Consider the following 17,969-nt stretch of genomic DNA (forward strand, 5'->3'; position numbering starts at 1 on the left):
AAAGTTATTTAATTGAATATAAAGAACTAAAAAGTAAAGTATACAATTACGGGTAAACTTTCACCCGCAACGTGCAGCACTCGACGAGGCTGCGTAGGCTATGGGTTCCGTCCAATCACATTAAAGTACGAGGATTACAGACTCGTACAGTTGACCCATAAGTATAATAGTCCATGTCAGAACCTTAGGAGGAAGGACTCAGAGCTAAACGTCAAACAACAACATGAAAATAATTTTGCACTGTGCCTGTTGATCACACACACTGGTTGATTATATGGTCTGGATTCAAGAATATATACCATCAAGTATCTCCCGTCTATAAAAAGAGAACTAAAACTCTTCCACAAGCTAGGTTAACTTCTAGCACACTAATGTTTCTTTCTCTCCTACCCAACAAATATTTCTCTCTCTCCTACTCCATTTATTTTGATCCAAGTACTAATTTAGATATCGAAAATATCGATGTTTAGCATGGTTAGGCGAATGAACTCTTCAAGAATTAAAAGTCAATCAGAATATATTATTATGCTATTTTCTTCCTATACTTTTTTCCAAATGAATGATGCTATCTTTAAGATTTTTAAATTAATGGTAGCTTTGTACTAATATAACACAATTCCTATTGGCTAAGAGTTTTCGCACGTATCTTCTCTTTTATAAAAGTTTAAAAATCCGCTCTGAAAAATTAATTACTTTTCCATGCCTAACACAGCCCTAGTTGGTGGTGCCTTGATTGCAGCCCCTTTCCCATACTATCTTGGCCTGGTATATAAATAAATATATGTTTTGCAATAATCTTTTCAAATTTAAAACAATATTAAATAATTGTATATTTTTAATGTCGAAAATAAAATTTTAAAACTATATATATTACAAAGGTATATTATGCAAGAAATTGACTAGCTCAAAACGAAAATGAAGAAGAATGTGTTATATTAAAATGGCCGATTAAATATTCCCTAATAATTAAATTCAGACGCTTATATTTCTTACTAAATACAAGTTTATTCCTTTTAAAATAAATTGGGGTGTACTTTTCAGAACCATACCCAAAATTACTTGTAATATACTTTCAAATTTGACAATTTCAATTCCTCAATTGAAATAACTTGTTTGAATGTCAGGTTTCAAAATAATATTACTGTTTTCATAAGTAAAAAAGCATTTATTTATATGCAGAGTACTTGTTTATTAGGTAGTTTTTTTACAACATTAAAAAGAAAAATTGTTTGACTTTTTTATGTTATTTGACTATTTCTAAATTAATGGTAACTTTTCAGTAATATATACCATACAACCAACGTGAAATTAAACATGATGCAAACACTTACTCAAAATCTCACTTTATCAAATTCCATCCTAGAATACTCAATTTTTTTCTGAAGAATTCGCATGATATATGAAATTGATACAATTTTTTTGCTGCTACTTCATATCGACAATAGGTTTAAAAAAGTATTTAAAAATAGAAAATTTAGATCTGTATACCGTGTCGAAGTAAGGAACCATGACATATATGTTTGAAATAGATTAAATTTTAAGAGAGTTGAAAAAACTAATACCTTATTGAAAGGCTCTATACATATGCCCTTTCTCAAGGCCTTTCTTTAAACAAAGACTCCGTTTTTTCCTCTTTTCGGATGGTAAATATTTCTCATAATATAGAGTGTAAATCAAATCCATGTTTGAATTGAAATTAATATACTGTGGGGCGGAGATTCAAACTATAATTTATTAGTTGGGAATATATATATATTAATCCATTAAATTATCCTCAAATTGGTAACACAATTCTTACTTGTTGAGAACTTTCCTACTTATAATTTTCTCTTTTTCTAAAAGTGGAAAAGCGCTTTCAAAACCAATTACTTTTCCGTGCCTAACATAGCCCAGTTGATGCAATAATTGCAGCCCCTTGGCAATAATGTATACCATCTTGACTTAGCATAAGAGTGTAATATATATGTTTTTTCAATCAACTTTTAAATTCTAAAACAATGTTAAATAATTATATAATATTAATGACCAAAATAAAATTTTAAAAGTGAATATATATTTTTATTTCTTTCATCTTTTATATTTAAATTTTTTTTAATATGATCCTTTATGAACTAATTTTTTAATCAAATATGATGGTTCTAATAAACATTAAAAATTTTAATTTAAAATTGATATTTTTCTTTGAACAAAGTAATCAATTGTTAATACAGTAAAATTTGTATCTACCATGTCTAATAATTCGAATTAAAAAAAGTATAATAAATTTAAGAATTTATTTCACACAAAATAAAAAAACTCAAAAATCTACAAAATATTAAAATAAAGAAAGTGAAAAAATGGATATTGGTTGAGTTTTCAACAGGCTGTACGTAACAGTACTTGTGAGTTGGTGATTGGTGGGTGACGGCTTTCTTCTGGCGGTCATGGATTGAATTGAAAGTTGACGTCAGCTAAAAATAAAAGAACAACCTTTTTTTCGTTGAAAATTATTTGCAGCCACCACCTCTTCTAATCAGGTTTGGTTTCTATAATTAAGATATTAAAGATTCGTTTGAGAATTGGGACTGCTTTATGAATAATTTATTGTTTTCTTATCTCGAGAAAAAAAAAATTATCGTTTTCGTTTAAATTAAAACGTAAGGAAAATCGTTCACATGGACTTAAATTTTGGAGTCAATTAAACATCTTTTTTCAAATCAAAATCATTGATACGTAACAACAACTCTAATGTGTTGGATTTAAGGGAAAAAAAAAAGCAACGGTATTTGATATGCTCACACTGTTGGGATAAAAATAGTCTTGCAGAAAAAGACCAACTGACCAGGGTCTTTATAAAGATCGTGTGAAAGTCTTTCATGAATATATTCAAAGGATGAATGATTTTTCATCCTTAACTAAATTCAACGTGCTCACCAGATAAATCGACCTTCGATATACCCAAACATCAGTCGGATACCCAACCTGTAAATAGAATACTTCACTCCAACATCAAGTCTCCTTATTAAGGTCAAACTTAAACTGACAGAGTGTTTGTTTCCGATCATATACTAGGAATGTTCCTGACTCATCAAAGCCCATATGCAGATTGGGCACACTACATCCCACGCCATGCATCCTCCATGGTTGATTCTATCACCCACGAAAGAGATAGAATTACACATTGCAAAGGTAAGTGAGAAATTCGTCACTGAACAAATACAAGATGTGTCCATATTCTCCTTCTCTCATTGATTATTAACTTGAACGTTAGATGATATTTGATAGGGCATCCCACTAGTATTTGAGTTATATGTTATTGCAAGAAACCTTATCCATGGGCGCTTAGAAGGATACATCACCAAACCAAATTTCAGTGATGAATATTTTAGAAAATGTCACCACTTTATTATTATTATTATTTTCTAGAAATGTCATAACTGGTATGATTTTTAATTTTGGTTATGCAGAGTTTTTCTCTTGCATGGAGTTCAGAATTGTCGGTTTTCTAAACGGGCCTTCTACATTTTTTGGGTTGAGAATTTGAGCTAAATCTTAATGGGCTTTATCCCATAGTTTTTCCGTCAAATTATTGCTAAATTAAAAAATATTAATGTTAAATTAGTTCGGTTTAAATTTGTGCCTTTAAACTTTTAATTGTATATTTAATAGGTATTCAAAATTTTAATTTTGTATCAAATAAACCTCTAATTTATTCGATTTAAAAACTAATTGACCCTATTAGACAAAAACGGAATTTAAAAATTTAGGAATTTACGTACACCGAGATATGTTAAACACTTTTTAAAGTTATGAAACTTATTAGACACAAACCTAAAACTTTAAATATTAAACTTATAATTTAACTCAATATTTATTTAATAATTGAAATTTTTGAAAACAACTGAAAAGGATTTCCAAGTAAATATAAGGTTGAAAACCAAATCTTAATTTTAAAATTAAAAAATTGAAAATTAAAGGTGTGATTCATTCAAATATAAGGACTGACTGCCCCTTGAAAAAACACTAAATTATTTCTTATCTGAGTATTTTAAAAAATGTAACTGAAAGTTAAAAGATTTTTTACTTCCTAAAATGTGGATATAATATAATGGAATATATATAATCACATTAATTAGCAGTTCATGTCTATTATAAATCTATGTTAGGTCATCCCTATTTTCAATGTGGGATTTTTAACATAGCTCATTGTCGATCATCACCGTCATTAAATATTTGATAACCAATAGATATAAATGCAAAAATAGAGATTTAAAGAAAAAAATTTATCAAACATTTAATAGGGGTGAGACGGTACCCACATTTAATAGCGGTTAGAGAGTACTTACATTTAAAAGTGGTGAGATAGTACTCACCAATAAGGCTAAATATTTTCTAATATTTTTCTGTTCTAACAATTGTGTAAAAAAAATAAAAAATAAAAAAAATTTGGCCATGCAATGCAACCAAGGTTGACTCTTCTCTATGATTGAATAACGTCGGCGTACGAATGGTTTGGTTGCAGCCGCCTGGTCGGACTTACTTTACATTAAACAATAAAATAAAATTTTTGTTTAGAAAAATAAACAGTAATTTGTCAAAATCCATTACAATAACAATACTGTGGCTTTCAAAGTTGGAATCATCAGCGGCCAAGTTTCCGGCTTTTCAGCATCACTAACATTTCCTTTTTTCATCTCCTTCAAATGTCGCATCAAAACCGTACTTTGAATTGAAATTCTCATTTGGGATACAGAATTTTCTCACCCTTTTTCCCTTTCTCTATAAATCCATCATATTCACACGTCTCTCCCTCTCTGTTTCTCTACTGCTGCTGGTGCTGTGCTTAGCCACATGGATTTTTCTGTTTGGGATTTTTTGAAGAGTACTGTTCTTGTTCGTGTTCGTGTTCGTGTTCTTGTTTGTGGGTTTCTGGTTTTGAACTGCTTCCTTGGATTTGGATCCCATGCACAGCCTCTGCCTCAACAAGAAGGTTCCATTTCATTTCTCTCCTTGTTTGATCTGTTTCTGTGCTTTCTGTTTGGTTCCCGGGAAACCGCGGATGGGAAAAAAAAATCGGAATTGTTCTGTTTTTGTGCTCTCTGTTTGGTTCCCGAGAAACCGCTGAAGGAAAATAGAAAAAATAGATATTGCTCTGTTTCTCGTGTTTAGGAAAATAGATGGAATTTGAATTGCTCTGTTTTTTTTGCGCTTTCTGTTTGGTTCCCGAGAAACCGCAGAAGTGCTCTGTTTTCGTGAATCTGTTTGGTTTCTCGGAAATCGCAAATGGAAAATATCTCCACTCACATCTCTCTCCTAAAGAAAAAGATTTTCATTTCCATTTTCTCGTCTTTCGGTTCGTTTCCGATGCAAATTAGGAATATTTTCTTTGGCCATTAATATTTTCCTGATTTTTTGGTCTTTAGATATATTCTTGACAAACTTTTCCACGATAATATTTTAGCTAATATTATTATTTTTTAATAATAATAATAAAAAAGATATGTATAGAAGTTTCTTTGGATTAGAAAAAGGAAATTCTTGTTGAAACTAGAAGACAAATTGTTCAACTGTCTGCATTTCTGCTTATTCAACTGTTCCAATTTTGACTTTTTTTTTTCCAATTGTAATAAATCATAGATTTGGCCCCACGTGTGGATAAGATATTTTTTTGCAATGAAATGATATTTAGCTGCTGAAAAATGGATAAAGAGATCTTTTCCAAATTTTTTAAAAAATGAAGAATTATCAAAATTTTAATAGCAAATACAGTTTTAAATTTCAACAACATGAGGCAAAAATAAAAACTAATTCTAACATCCAACTTATCCTATTTTAAGAAAAGATAATTTATATATATTTTTAAAAAATATAAAAATTATGATATTTTAGAATATTTCATAAAAAAAAGTTTTGGTGGCATGTTTGAATTTATAAACTTTTGTTTGGCCGTTATTTTTTAAGGTGGGAGAATAAATTTACTAACGTAAATTATCATTAAGATATCTTCACGGTAGTATTATCCTGAGATGAAAATTTCAACTTATTTGAATAATTTAAAGAAACCCAAAACTTCATATGTCATAGTTGACACTGATATACTAAGGAAATGATGTGAGTGAAAATGACAGTGAGAGCCCTTGAAGCAATATCCGCAGAGCTAAAGAACTTAAACTGGAATGTCCACCAAAATTCTTGCATTAATGGCAATGGGTTTTCCAATAGAGTAATCGACGGTACTGATGTCATCAGAGAGGTGAACTGCAGTTGCTCCACTGTTTCTTGCAGCGTTACCAGCATGTAAGAACCTCCTCTTCCTTCCCTTTAAATTCAAGCACAGTTCAATGCGTTGATTCGCATCGGTAATTGATGTCAAATGTGAAATAGAAATTTGGGGTATGGATAAAACTCCACACAGATACGGTGACGCATCGTTTTCTAAAGATTTGTACACAAACACGAGTTTCTTAGTTATGCTCTAATTAATGCATATAGGTAACAAACTCATCGTTGTAGTATTCTACGATAATAGCCTAAAAAATTACTGTCAAGTTATTAAGGGTCTTTTTCTTGTTTTTAGATTACTGAATCAAATGATTTGAGTGAGTTTCCGTTTGATGGTTTATTTCTTAATATAGGAGTAAAATTTTGGTGACAATATCCACATGTTTTCACTTTTCAGATTCTATCAAAATGAGTGAAAACATGGAGTATAGCTATTGTTTTTAAATTCCCGTTTAGATCACCAACCAAACGCAACCTAATAATTTCTTCAGTTTGTTTTCTTTTGTCTTGCTTACCATGATCTCTTGCTATGACAGCCGGCTAAAGGGTCTCAATCTAACTGGAATTCTGCCGGCAGCATTTGGAAATCTGACTCAGCTGCAGCTGATGTAAGTTATGATCATTCTTTTAACTGAAATTTTGATTGTAAGCCCACCCAAAAATGACATTGTTTTTCTTTGTGGACATTTGAGTTTGATTCTAAAGTTGATTTCATTTTAATTTATGAAAAATGATACGGATTCTCTTTCTATTCATTTCAATACTAAGATACTTCTTCTCACTAAACAGAGATCTTTCTCGCAATTTTATATCCGGACCAATCCCTAGAGAGTTTGCTCGCATTCCTCTTGTTGAGTTGTAAGTTGCTATTTTCTATTTCTCATATAATCGGAATAAATTGATCTCGGTTTAAGAGTATTTGGAGTTTGCCAATCTAAATGTAAATGAGTTGTGCACAGGTCCATGTTGGGAAACCGGCTCAGTGGCCAGATTCCTCCAGAAATTGGCGACATCGCAACACTTGAGCATCTGTAAGTCACTAAATGAAATCTCATATTATGAAGCTTTTTGGAGGTCCATGAATAATGGGATTGCATTGCATGAACAGGGTCTTGGAAGACAATCGGCTTGGAGGAAATCTTCCTGAAAGCCTCGGGAAACTGACCCGCTTGCAAAGATTGTAAGATTGACACCATGATTGAAAATACTTTTAATTAGATAAAATAACTTTTCAATCTGCTCTAAAAAATCTCCATTAGTGGGACGAGTGTTGAATGGTTTAGGGGTGTCCTTTTAGGGTCCTTGGATGTTCATTTTCAAACCTATGCTGGTTTATTTCTCTGTTTTGACTTTCACCATTGATACAACTAAATCAGTTTTCATTATCTACAGACTTCTTACTGCAAATAATTTCACCGGGCCGATTCCAGACACTTATGGAAACTTGAGGAACTTGACTGATTTGTAAGTCATGCTAGCAGTCATCTTAGAACATTTAAAAATTTAAAAATTTTCCCAAATTTCTTATTTTCATATGATCTTGCAGTCGGATAGATGGAAATGATGTATCGGGAAAGCTTCCTGAATTTATTGGCAATTGGACCAAACTTGAAAGGCTGTAAGTAGATATACAGTAGATATTTTGTTCCCTAAAAGTTATAAAATGTTACTCATTATAGTTTTAGCATTATTTTTCACCCAAGTATAATTGTTCATTGCAGGGATATTCAAGGAACTTCTATGGAGAACCCCATTCCTCATGCCATATCCGAGTTGAAAAACTTAACTGAACTGTGAGGATTACTTCCATAGTGACATTGTTGTATGAAGAATCTATATTAATTTAAACTAATTTGAATGATTTCTAATCTAATAATATTTCTTCTTTCTCAGGAGGATAACTGACTTGAAGGGACCAGCAACTAGTTTTCCGAATTTGACTCAATTGACATCTTTACAGGAATTGTATGCAAAAGTTCTAAGTTGTTTATTTCTACAAGTCACCCTATTAGATTGGTTTTGTCTTTTTGTTAATATGTATCTTCTTTTTCTTCTGGCTACTCAGGGTCCTAAGAAATTGCTTAATCGAGGATCGTATTCCTGGATATATCGGTCAGTTTAATGCATTAAAAACTTTGTAAGTTGCTGAAATTCACTTTTGCATTTTTACAACCCCTTTGATTTTTTTTTTTAGGTTAAAGTGTTAAACTATGAGTTTGGTCATAAACTTTTGTGCTTGATAGGTTCCTGAACTGTAGAAAGTATCTTGCAAGTTCCTAAAATCTCAAGTTTCTGTTTAAAAAGTGTGTAATAGGTCACTGAACTTTAATTTATATTTAATAAGTCATTAATCTTAATTTTGTATCTAATAAATCTCTGATTTATAATACACTTTTTAAAGTTCAGAGACCGGTGGGAAATTGAAAGTTCAAAGACTTGTTGGTCACTTTGTAAAGTTTAAGGACCTATTAGGCACGATATTAAAAGTTTAAGAATATATTACACATTTTTTAAGGTACTTATTAGACATAATCCTCAAAGTTTTGGGACTAAACTTATAATTTAACAAAAAAAAAAGGTATATCATAAGTTAATATCATCTACTAACGGAGCTTTTACTTTTCAACAGAGATCTAAGCTTCAACAGATTGAGTGGTCCAATTCCAGACACATTTCAGAATCTAGAAAGAGTTACTCGGTTCTTGTAAGTAATTCATGGGTGATTACAGCATTTTTAAATTTTTATTTTTCTTTTTCATATTTGTTACTTTGCCCATGACATGGTTGGTGAAAAGTGAGATGATTACTTGATGTAGATTTCTGACCAACAACTCATTAAGTGGCCAAGTACCAAGCTGGATTTTGAACAGTGAAAGGAGCATGTTAGTCCAAACTCTATGATTTTCTATGCACTAGTAAATTTATATACTAACATTTGGTTACACAAAATTTTCTTTCTTCATATTATGTAATAATTCTTCTCTATCTTGGATGATTGCAGAGATTTATCTTACAACAATTTTACAGGGTCCCCTGTTTCCAGTTGTCAACAGTCTGATGTGTAAGCCACTTTACACCAACCATTTATGCAATAAAATTTCTAATACATGTAGTCAACTTCCCTGATATATTTCATATCTTTCTTTTTTGCAGGAACTTGGTTTCCAGTTATTCAACTACAATGAATGATACGTAAGTGTCCTTATCTACCACATAAAAACACAACATTGTTTTGGGCGGAATTACAAGTTTGATCCTTGAATTTTCAGGATTGTGTCTAATAAGTCCTTGAATTTTAAAATGTGTTTAATAGATCGCTATACTTTAAATGTTGTGTCTAATAGATCCCTAAGCTTAAAATAATGTCTACTTGGTATTTGAATTTTTAATATGTGTCTCGGCCTATTAGAAATTTTTTAAAGGATCTATTAGATTGAAAGGTCCAAAATCTATAAGAAATGTCTAATAGGTCCCAAAATCGAAAGTTAGGGAGTTATTATACAACTTTAAAAGTTTGGTGACTGAACTTGTAATTTAACCCTTTTTTTCCTCTTTCCTTCTAAACTTCGTGTGTCATAAGTGACAGTAGGTTCTAAAGTATCTAATCTGCTGCAGTGTTGCTTGGTGCCTGAGGAAGGATCTCCCTTGCCCTAGGGAAGCTCGATGTAAGCAAAGATGAATGTGATTTTACTTCTTTTTAGAACTGCAGCTTTTTACCAGTAGCCATCAAATCCCTGATCGAACTATTTTGTGTGATACACGGGTTTTTTTTCTCTTGTAGTTCATTCCTTGTTCATAAATTGTGGAGGACTGAGGATGGAGGTTGATGGTAATGAATATGAAGAGGATGTGACTATGGGTGGCAAGTCCAATTTTCTTTCTTTTTCTGAAAGATGGGCTTATAGCAGTACTGGTGTTTTCCTGGGAAAAGAGGATGCTGATTACAGAGCATCAAGTAGCAATGTATCTGCTTCAAGCATCTACACAACTGCTCGACTCGCACCGCTTTCGCTGAAGTACTATGGACTTTGCTTACGGAGAGGAAGTTACAATGTGAAGCTTCACTTTGCTGAAATAATGTATACTGCAGATGAAACTTTCAGCAGCTTGGGAGAGCGCATATTTGATATCTCAATTCAAGTACGTGGAGAGAAATGATATCTTTCAATTTAGACCCTTACTTTTTATCCATTTTTCGATTATACCATTTTCATGGATGAATGTTAAAGTTGGTAAATAAGCTTACATGAGTTAATAGAAACATTAGGCAATGTAAGATAAACCCTAAAAGGATTTAGAGGGAATGAGTTCAAACTTCACGATAACCACCTATTTAGGAACTAATTTCTTATGTATTTGTTTCGCAACCAAAATGTTGTAGGATTAGAATGGTTATCTCGTAAAATTAGTCGATGTGAGTACCAGCTAGATTGGATACTCACAATAAAAAAAAAAGTAAGAGAGGAGAAGTCAAAACTTTTGAGAAATTATAAAATTCTCTTTCTAGTTGGCCTTGCTTCTTTAAACTTATGCCAAAATTATTTCAGGATCATGTCATCAACCAATTTTAACATTTCTCAACAAAAATGGTACGAATGAAAAACGTTAAAACATAAATGATTAATTTGAAAATACAACCAAATATAATGGATTAAAACGTATATTTAGCCATTTTTCTGCGCGTAGTGTATGAATAGTACTTACAATTTACTAATTCTACTCATTACGCAGGGAAATTTGGTTAGAAAAGATTTTAACATAATGAAGGAAGCTGGAGGTGTTGGTAAGGACTTTATTCTAGAAGAGCCTAATATTCTAGTCAATGGCAGTACTCTTGAGATCCACTTATATTGGGCTGGTAAAGGAACAACAGCCATTCCAAACAGAGGGGTGTATGGACCTCTCATATCTGGGATCAGTGTCACTCCAAGTAAAAATTTTCTTCTTTTGTTGCTAATCATTTAAACTTTCTTGCACGAGAAACAAGAACATTACTAAATGACCCTTTAGTTTATACCGTTACTGAACTGTTGTTATTCCGCTATTATAGACTTTGATGTGGAGACCGGAGCGCTATCAGCTGGGGCTATTGCTGGCATTGTTGTTGGCATTTTTGTGTTCGTTGTGTTAGTGTTGGCTATTCTCCGATGGAAAGGTTACTTGGGCGGAAAGGACACTGAAAACAGCGGTAAGATTACAAGAGTAGTTTATTTCTGTGAACTGTAAAATATATCTGTCAGTTTTATTATTATAAAGCACTTTTCTAGTAAGTGGTGGATGACAAAGTACATCTACTAGAAAGTCAAAGAAACGCTAACTTTTAGAATTGTGTTTAATATGTATTTGAACTTTAAAAAGTGTATAAAAAATCCTTAAATTTTCAATTTTGTGTCTGATAAATCCTTTAGCTATGAGTCACTTTTTAAATTTAGTGATATATTAGACATAACATTGAAATGTTTAAGGACTTGCTAGATATTTTTAAAGTTTATGGACCAAACTTGTATTAACCTAAATTGATAGACTCATGGAGATGGAGGCAAGACTAGGGAGTGACTGAAATTCAAGTTTGAACATGTTTCCTTTTTGTTTAAGTCAAAACCGAATCATTTTTAGTCAACTATATGAAACATATTTACTTCAACCCACGTGTTCCTTTGATAACAAAAAACTGCATTCCTTTCTTTATTGCAGAATTGCGGGCCCTAGATTTACAAACAGGTTATTTCAGTTTAAGACAAATCAGAGCAGCCACCAACAACTTCGACTCGACATATAAGATAGGCGAGGGAGGTTTTGGTCCAGTGTACAAGGTAGCTACGGCTTTGCTTTATGCTGCATCATTGTTTAATATCCAACCATCTTTCCTGCAGTTTTGTTCATTTTGTTATCCAACATAAATGACTTGTAAAGTACATAGCTTGATATCAGAGTAAACAAAACATATTTTTGTAGGGAGTATTGTCGGATGGTACTTCAATTGCTGTAAAGCAGCTATCCTCCAAATCACGGCAAGGAAACCGTGAATTCGTCACTGAGATTGGGATGATATCTGCATTACAACATCCAAATCTTGTTAAGCTTTATGGTTGTTGTATTGAAGGAAACCAGTTGTTGCTTATATATGAGTATCTAGAGAACAATAGTCTTGCCCGTGCACTTTTTGGTAAGTGTTTTAGATATATCTTCCATTGTAACTTGTTTTAGTTCCAAAATAAGGCTATTGGTTATAAATATTTCACGGTTTTTGTTTTAAGGCCCCGAGGAGCACCGACTTCACTTGGATTGGCCGAGAAGAATGAAGATATGCTTGGGAATAGCAAAGGGATTGGCTTACCTTCATGAAGAATCTAGATTGAAAATTGTTCACAGAGATATAAAAGCTACCAATGTGCTACTTGATAAAAGTTTGAATGCCAAGATTTCTGACTTTGGGTTGGCTAGGCTTGATGAAGAGGAGAACACCCATATCAGCACAAGAATTGCTGGCACAATGTCTGTTGATCTCTATATCTCTAATGTTAATGTCAATTATTTGTTTAGTAATACTTTTCTGAGATTTTGATTTCCTTTTCAGAGGTTACATGGCTCCCGAGTATGCGATGAGAGGTTACTTGACTGATAAAGCCGATGTTTACAGCTTCGGAGTTGTGGCCTTAGAGATTGTTAGTGGGAAAAGTAACACAAATTACAGGCCAAAGGAAGAATTTGTTTACCTTCTTGATTGGGTAAGTACTAATGGATTTTTCAGTTCTTCCCCTCTTCATGATTTTCCACATTATGTTCTTTTAGCCACTAGAATTGATTCCTTTCCTCACACAAACAAAACGAGTGTTAATTGTCTTACTGTGTCTTTTCTACTCGTTCGAAGGCTTATGTTCTACAAGAGCAAGGAAACCTTCTCGAACTTGTCGACCCGAGTCTCGACTCACATTACTCGAAAGAAGAGGTGATGAGGATGATTCACATAGCTCTCTTATGCACAAACCCGTCTCCGACTTTAAGACCATCCATGTCTTCTGTGGTCAGCATGCTCGAAGGCAAAATTGCTGTTCAAGCACCAATCATCAAGCGCAATGCAGCCGATCAAGATGCAAGGTTCAAAGCCTTTGAGAGGCTGTCTCAAGACAGCATAACAGGCATTTCGACATCGTCGCAAGGCATTCAGATGCAAAGAAGCATGTTAGTCGACGGGCCGTGGATCGACTCCTCTACTTCTACTCAAAACAAGGATGAGACCCATGATATTTCTTCAACCAGAAATCTCCTTTAGGATGTAGAGATTGAATCAAACCAAAGGATGAAACTGACAATGAGTTATATGCATTTTTCTGTTTCAACTTCCATTCATATTCTTTTGTAGAGTGTTGTTCGTTTTGTATATGCTGCGGCTCAAAAAAAAAAAAAAAATTTAGAAATGGTTTCTCTTTCCAAAGTTCATTTTTCTGTCTCTCCTGCATTATGTACTCAGTAACCTTCTAGTTTATTATTTATTGTTTCCTTTCTAAATAAATAGAAACAACAGTGCATTTTGTAATTTGTTATTGAAAAAATAATATGGTAACAATTTCTCGTTTCTTTTTCTTTAACATTTTTAATTATCATATGAAAATTAATTTTTAAAATTAAATATTAAAATTTTTAATATTTATTGCACATTTTATGAATAAAAAAATAATACTTCTATTCATGTTTTTGTAAAAATTTTGGAACAAACAAAAAGTTAAAAACTTATTGATTGTAGAAATAAAATCGATAATAAAAGTGTAGTAAAAAAACACGTTGATAATAAAAGATAAATAGTAAAAGGTAAAAAGAAAAAGAAAAAGACTTGCGTGAAAAGAAAGCCATAGAAAGAGAAGCGGGGCAAAGGAAGTGAAATGGCGGGAAGCGTTTCCATTTCGATCAATTGCAAAAAAACGAAGACGAAGAACAAAAACCAAAGAAAGGGTTTCCACATGGAATTTTCGGAGAAGAATCTCGAAGAGCAGAAGTCGATCCGCTTACTAGCCCTAATTTTTCCTATCTCCTGGACGTGGAGGTGGAGCAGTACTTTTCCCATGCTTAACGGTATGTGCTTTAAATTTCTTTCGCAATCTGGTTGATTGGTATGATTCTAGGGCATTTTCATTCTTCGGTCTTCACTATTTTACCTGATCTCTGTTTATATTGGATTTTTACCTATACGGTGTGGAGTTTTGAAAAGTCCACGAACTTAGATTATGCTATTTTGCCTTGACAGTACTTCACTAGTTTTCTTCTGCGCATTGTATTAATTATCTGCAGTATTACTGTTTCCGGTGTCCAATTGTTGTTCCATTTTTCTACACAACACAACACAACTCAAGCACATGGATAATATATGATGGATGTTATTTTCTTGAAAGCTTACCTAGAGAAATTGTAGTTTTAAAATAATGACATTTTAAAAGAAAATTACAAAAATAATGTTAATTTAAAAATAATAACTAAATAAATGTAAATTAAATAAATAAATACAAAAGTAATTTAGGTTTTTGAAACTATTGACAAAAATAAGTTAGGTCAAACGAGGGGTCAAAACTCGCATACAATGGACGCTACTTTCGTGCAACGTGTATTGTCTATGTGGCGGGTGAGGTGTTATTGACGTGGAAGTCGCGTACAATGGACGCGACTTCCGTTAGAAGTCGCAGGCGATGGACGCGACTTCCACGGAAATCGCAGCCGATCTTATTGAAGTCGCGTCCACACGTTTTTTTTTTTCGCTGAAGTCGCATGCATTTTTCACCTTTTTTTAGTGAGTTTTCCTATATATTTTTTATTATTACTTTTATTAATATTGTAAAATTAATTTTATTAATATTGAGTTTTCATATATTTTTTTCATTGTTACTTTTATTAATATTGCAGAATTTATTTTATTAATATTGCGAAATTTTTAATTAAGATGCAATTAATTATTTTAATTTTTGTTATTATATTTTAAATTTTGATTAAAATGTGATTAAAGTTTAAAGTTTTAAAATTAAACTAAAAGCTACTTTTGGATAAAAGTTTTAAAACATATTCGATACAAAAAGTTGTCTTAAACTTTTAAACATATTACAAAACATAGATAATCATGTACCACATTGTCGTGGCCTTCTTACGCGACGTCCACGACGAGGTTCTTGTTGAACAGGTGATGGATCAGGTTGAAGAGCTGAAGTAGATGCGGTGTCTAAATGAACTCCTGGCGTAGGAATCATTAGAAAATGTGATTGTATAGGAGTATTCATAATCTGTTCATCTCCTATAGCATCTTCATTTTGTTTCCTGAACTTGTTCAGCTTCTTATGCTTCTTCTTGAACTTCTTCATTTGGCTGTGCTTGATTGCGCCTAGGACGATGACGCCTCATTTCGAAGTTTGAAGCTACTCTTGGATAAACTGAATTTGATTCAGTTATGCTAATGCAAGTATCACACATTGTTTTTAATACAGGTAGATTTTCTTGTATTGCAAAATCTTGTACGTTGCTAATAAAAGAATCCTATAATTGATATAATAATTATTAATATTAAATTTGATTTAAATATTGTAATTAAAAAATATAAAAAATATAATACTAACCATGTAATCGTGATAATCAGATTCACGTGTGATATACTTTCTTGTAATAGAATCATACCACTGTTGATAATCATCTGACACGGCTGGCATATCTGTCGCATCACTAAATGCACACCGTTCACGACGTTGATGTCATAGTGATATATATGTTGCATGTTGACGTTGCCAATTGTGATCATGTTTTCCTCGTAGGTCGATCTGATGTAGACTCGTGTCAGTATTACAATATGACGGTTTATTCTGTAAAAGTCCAAATTGTCGCAACACTCGATTCAGTAGATGCCACTCGATAATATGAAAACATATAAGAGGGCTTGAAGTCAACCAAATATCTCGCCCATTATGACAATATTCAGGTAATAGAGTCATAATGTCGTGATTGTACGGTGTCCAGATAATCTGAAATCATTAATAAATAAGAATTAATATTATTATTAAGTTAATTATAATTATTTATTTGTAAGTAATATACCTTGTTGGGCTTAAGTCGATCAAAACATGTTCGATATTGAACCAACATGTTCGTAGATTGTTCAGAAGCTATCAAAACTCCATTCCATCTGCATTATGTAAAACTTATTCAGTTACATATAATTTAAAAATCACATATAAATAAATGGAAATGAATGTACCGTGCACTGAGAGGACGTCCAGCATATTGTTCAGGAGTAAGTACATAGTGTTGTGGAGCAATTGTAGGAAACCTATCCCACGCCCATACTTGTAAAAGTATCAACGGACCTGCTATATCCAGGGCATCAGCTCGACTAGCCCGACAGAGTTCTCAATATAACCATGCGAGACATGCACTACCCCATGAATATCGTCCAGCTTCCTCGAAATCAGTCAGTAGCGGAAGGAATATGAGATGAACTAATGTGTTAGATTTATCGTGAAATAAAAATCCACCGATGAGCTGCATAATATATGCTCGTGCGTACTCTGTATCGTAACCTCATCATCATCTTGTGGTAATTCAATGAATTGTGCCGCTAGCCAAGGAATACTCAACCTAGATCCTTTAAGTTGAGGAGGTCGTACTCCTAGTAGGTCCTCACATAACTGGGCCCAATCGTATTGCAAGGATCCTGTAATGGGTTCTCCATCAATAGGTAGCCCTAACTGCACAACAACATCTTGTAGTGTAATAGTACACTCTCCACCAGGCATGTGAAACGAGTGAGTTTCCTGCCTCTATCGCTCCACCAGTGCAGTAATAAGATGTCAATCTAACTGAGTAAAGCCTATCTGTGAAACCCCCCAAAATCCAGACTGTTGTAGATATGACACTATACTTATCTAGCCTAATGTTATGATATACTACGGCCTCTCTTCTTCGACATTGCAAAACTATGGTAGATCCATCATCCCACAATAATTGTGAACGATGTGATCGTTGTAAGTATAGCTGATGCGAATGCAAAGGTCCTGGATCCATAATTAATGCTGAAATATAATAAGACAAATAACACAATTATAATCAAAGTTCATTGCAAATAACATGACATAAAGTATAGTACATTACAATTCCAAATATCTAACTATTACAAAGCAAAAAATGATTCAATAAAGCATAGTGTATTACAAAGCACGAATCCGGGTAAGTGATAAAATATAAGGTGTTACAAAGCAACAATCCCACACTAATTGAGAACGATGTCACCGCATATGCTTCAACCTGTACATAGAAAATATAGAATTGATTTCAATATTAATAGGTTTGTAACAGTATGTTAAAAAAATGATTAAAGAAATCCACCTTAATCACCCATTTGTCTCGAAGATGAAGCGCCAGAGTTGCGAGTTGGACATGTACGTTTGTTATGTCCTTCTTTTTTGCATATTCCACAATGAACTTTCGTACCCGTCTCCCGCCAATCCATCTCATTGTGAATGCGAGAAGTTTTTGGGCGTCCATGTTCCCTCAACAAATTTGAGTTCGGATGAATAACATCAAACTTCACTTCCGGCCAATAGTCCCTATGTTGTATAGGGTAGAATCGAGATGCATAGCAAAGTTGGTACCGTGACAATTAGTAATACTTCTCGACATAAGACAAATATGGCAAGTGAACATGATTGCAGACTGCAATTACATGAGAACACGGTATCTTG

The 17,969-nt window shown here is 32.9% G+C and overlaps 1 protein-coding gene and 1 pseudogene across 1 annotated transcript; one reads left to right on the forward strand and one right to left on the reverse strand.

Moving 5' to 3' along the window:
• Window positions 1-4,638: 4,638 nt before the first annotated feature.
• LOC111008232 (putative LRR receptor-like serine/threonine-protein kinase At1g53440) lies at window positions 4,639-13,701 on the forward strand. Its single transcript, XM_022280866.2, has 24 exons — window positions 4,639-4,969; window positions 6,108-6,276; window positions 6,798-6,869; window positions 7,051-7,119; window positions 7,221-7,292; window positions 7,370-7,441; window positions 7,654-7,725; window positions 7,808-7,879; window positions 7,983-8,054; window positions 8,155-8,226; window positions 8,327-8,398; window positions 8,891-8,965; window positions 9,078-9,143; window positions 9,263-9,322; window positions 9,415-9,453; window positions 9,877-9,926; window positions 10,043-10,401; window positions 10,993-11,191; window positions 11,312-11,449; window positions 11,956-12,074; window positions 12,217-12,427; window positions 12,519-12,756; window positions 12,839-12,989; window positions 13,133-13,701. The coding sequence occupies exons 1-24, from the start codon at window positions 4,831-4,833 to the stop codon at window positions 13,532-13,534; spliced, it is 3,060 nt and encodes a 1,019-aa protein (XP_022136558.1). The 5' UTR covers window positions 4,639-4,830; the 3' UTR covers window positions 13,535-13,701.
• A 1,875-nt stretch (window positions 13,702-15,576) lies between these two features.
• Window positions 15,577-17,292, reverse strand: LOC148208057 (serine/threonine-protein phosphatase 7 long form homolog; annotated as a pseudogene).
• Between the last annotated feature and the right edge of the window lie 677 nt (window positions 17,293-17,969).

This window comes from Momordica charantia, assembly GCF_013281855.1.
Source record: "Momordica charantia cultivar OHB3-1 chromosome 11 unlocalized genomic scaffold, Mcharantia_2.0 BLBB01000011.1, whole genome shotgun sequence".
Classification (NCBI taxonomy): domain Eukaryota; kingdom Viridiplantae; phylum Streptophyta; class Magnoliopsida; order Cucurbitales; family Cucurbitaceae; genus Momordica; species Momordica charantia.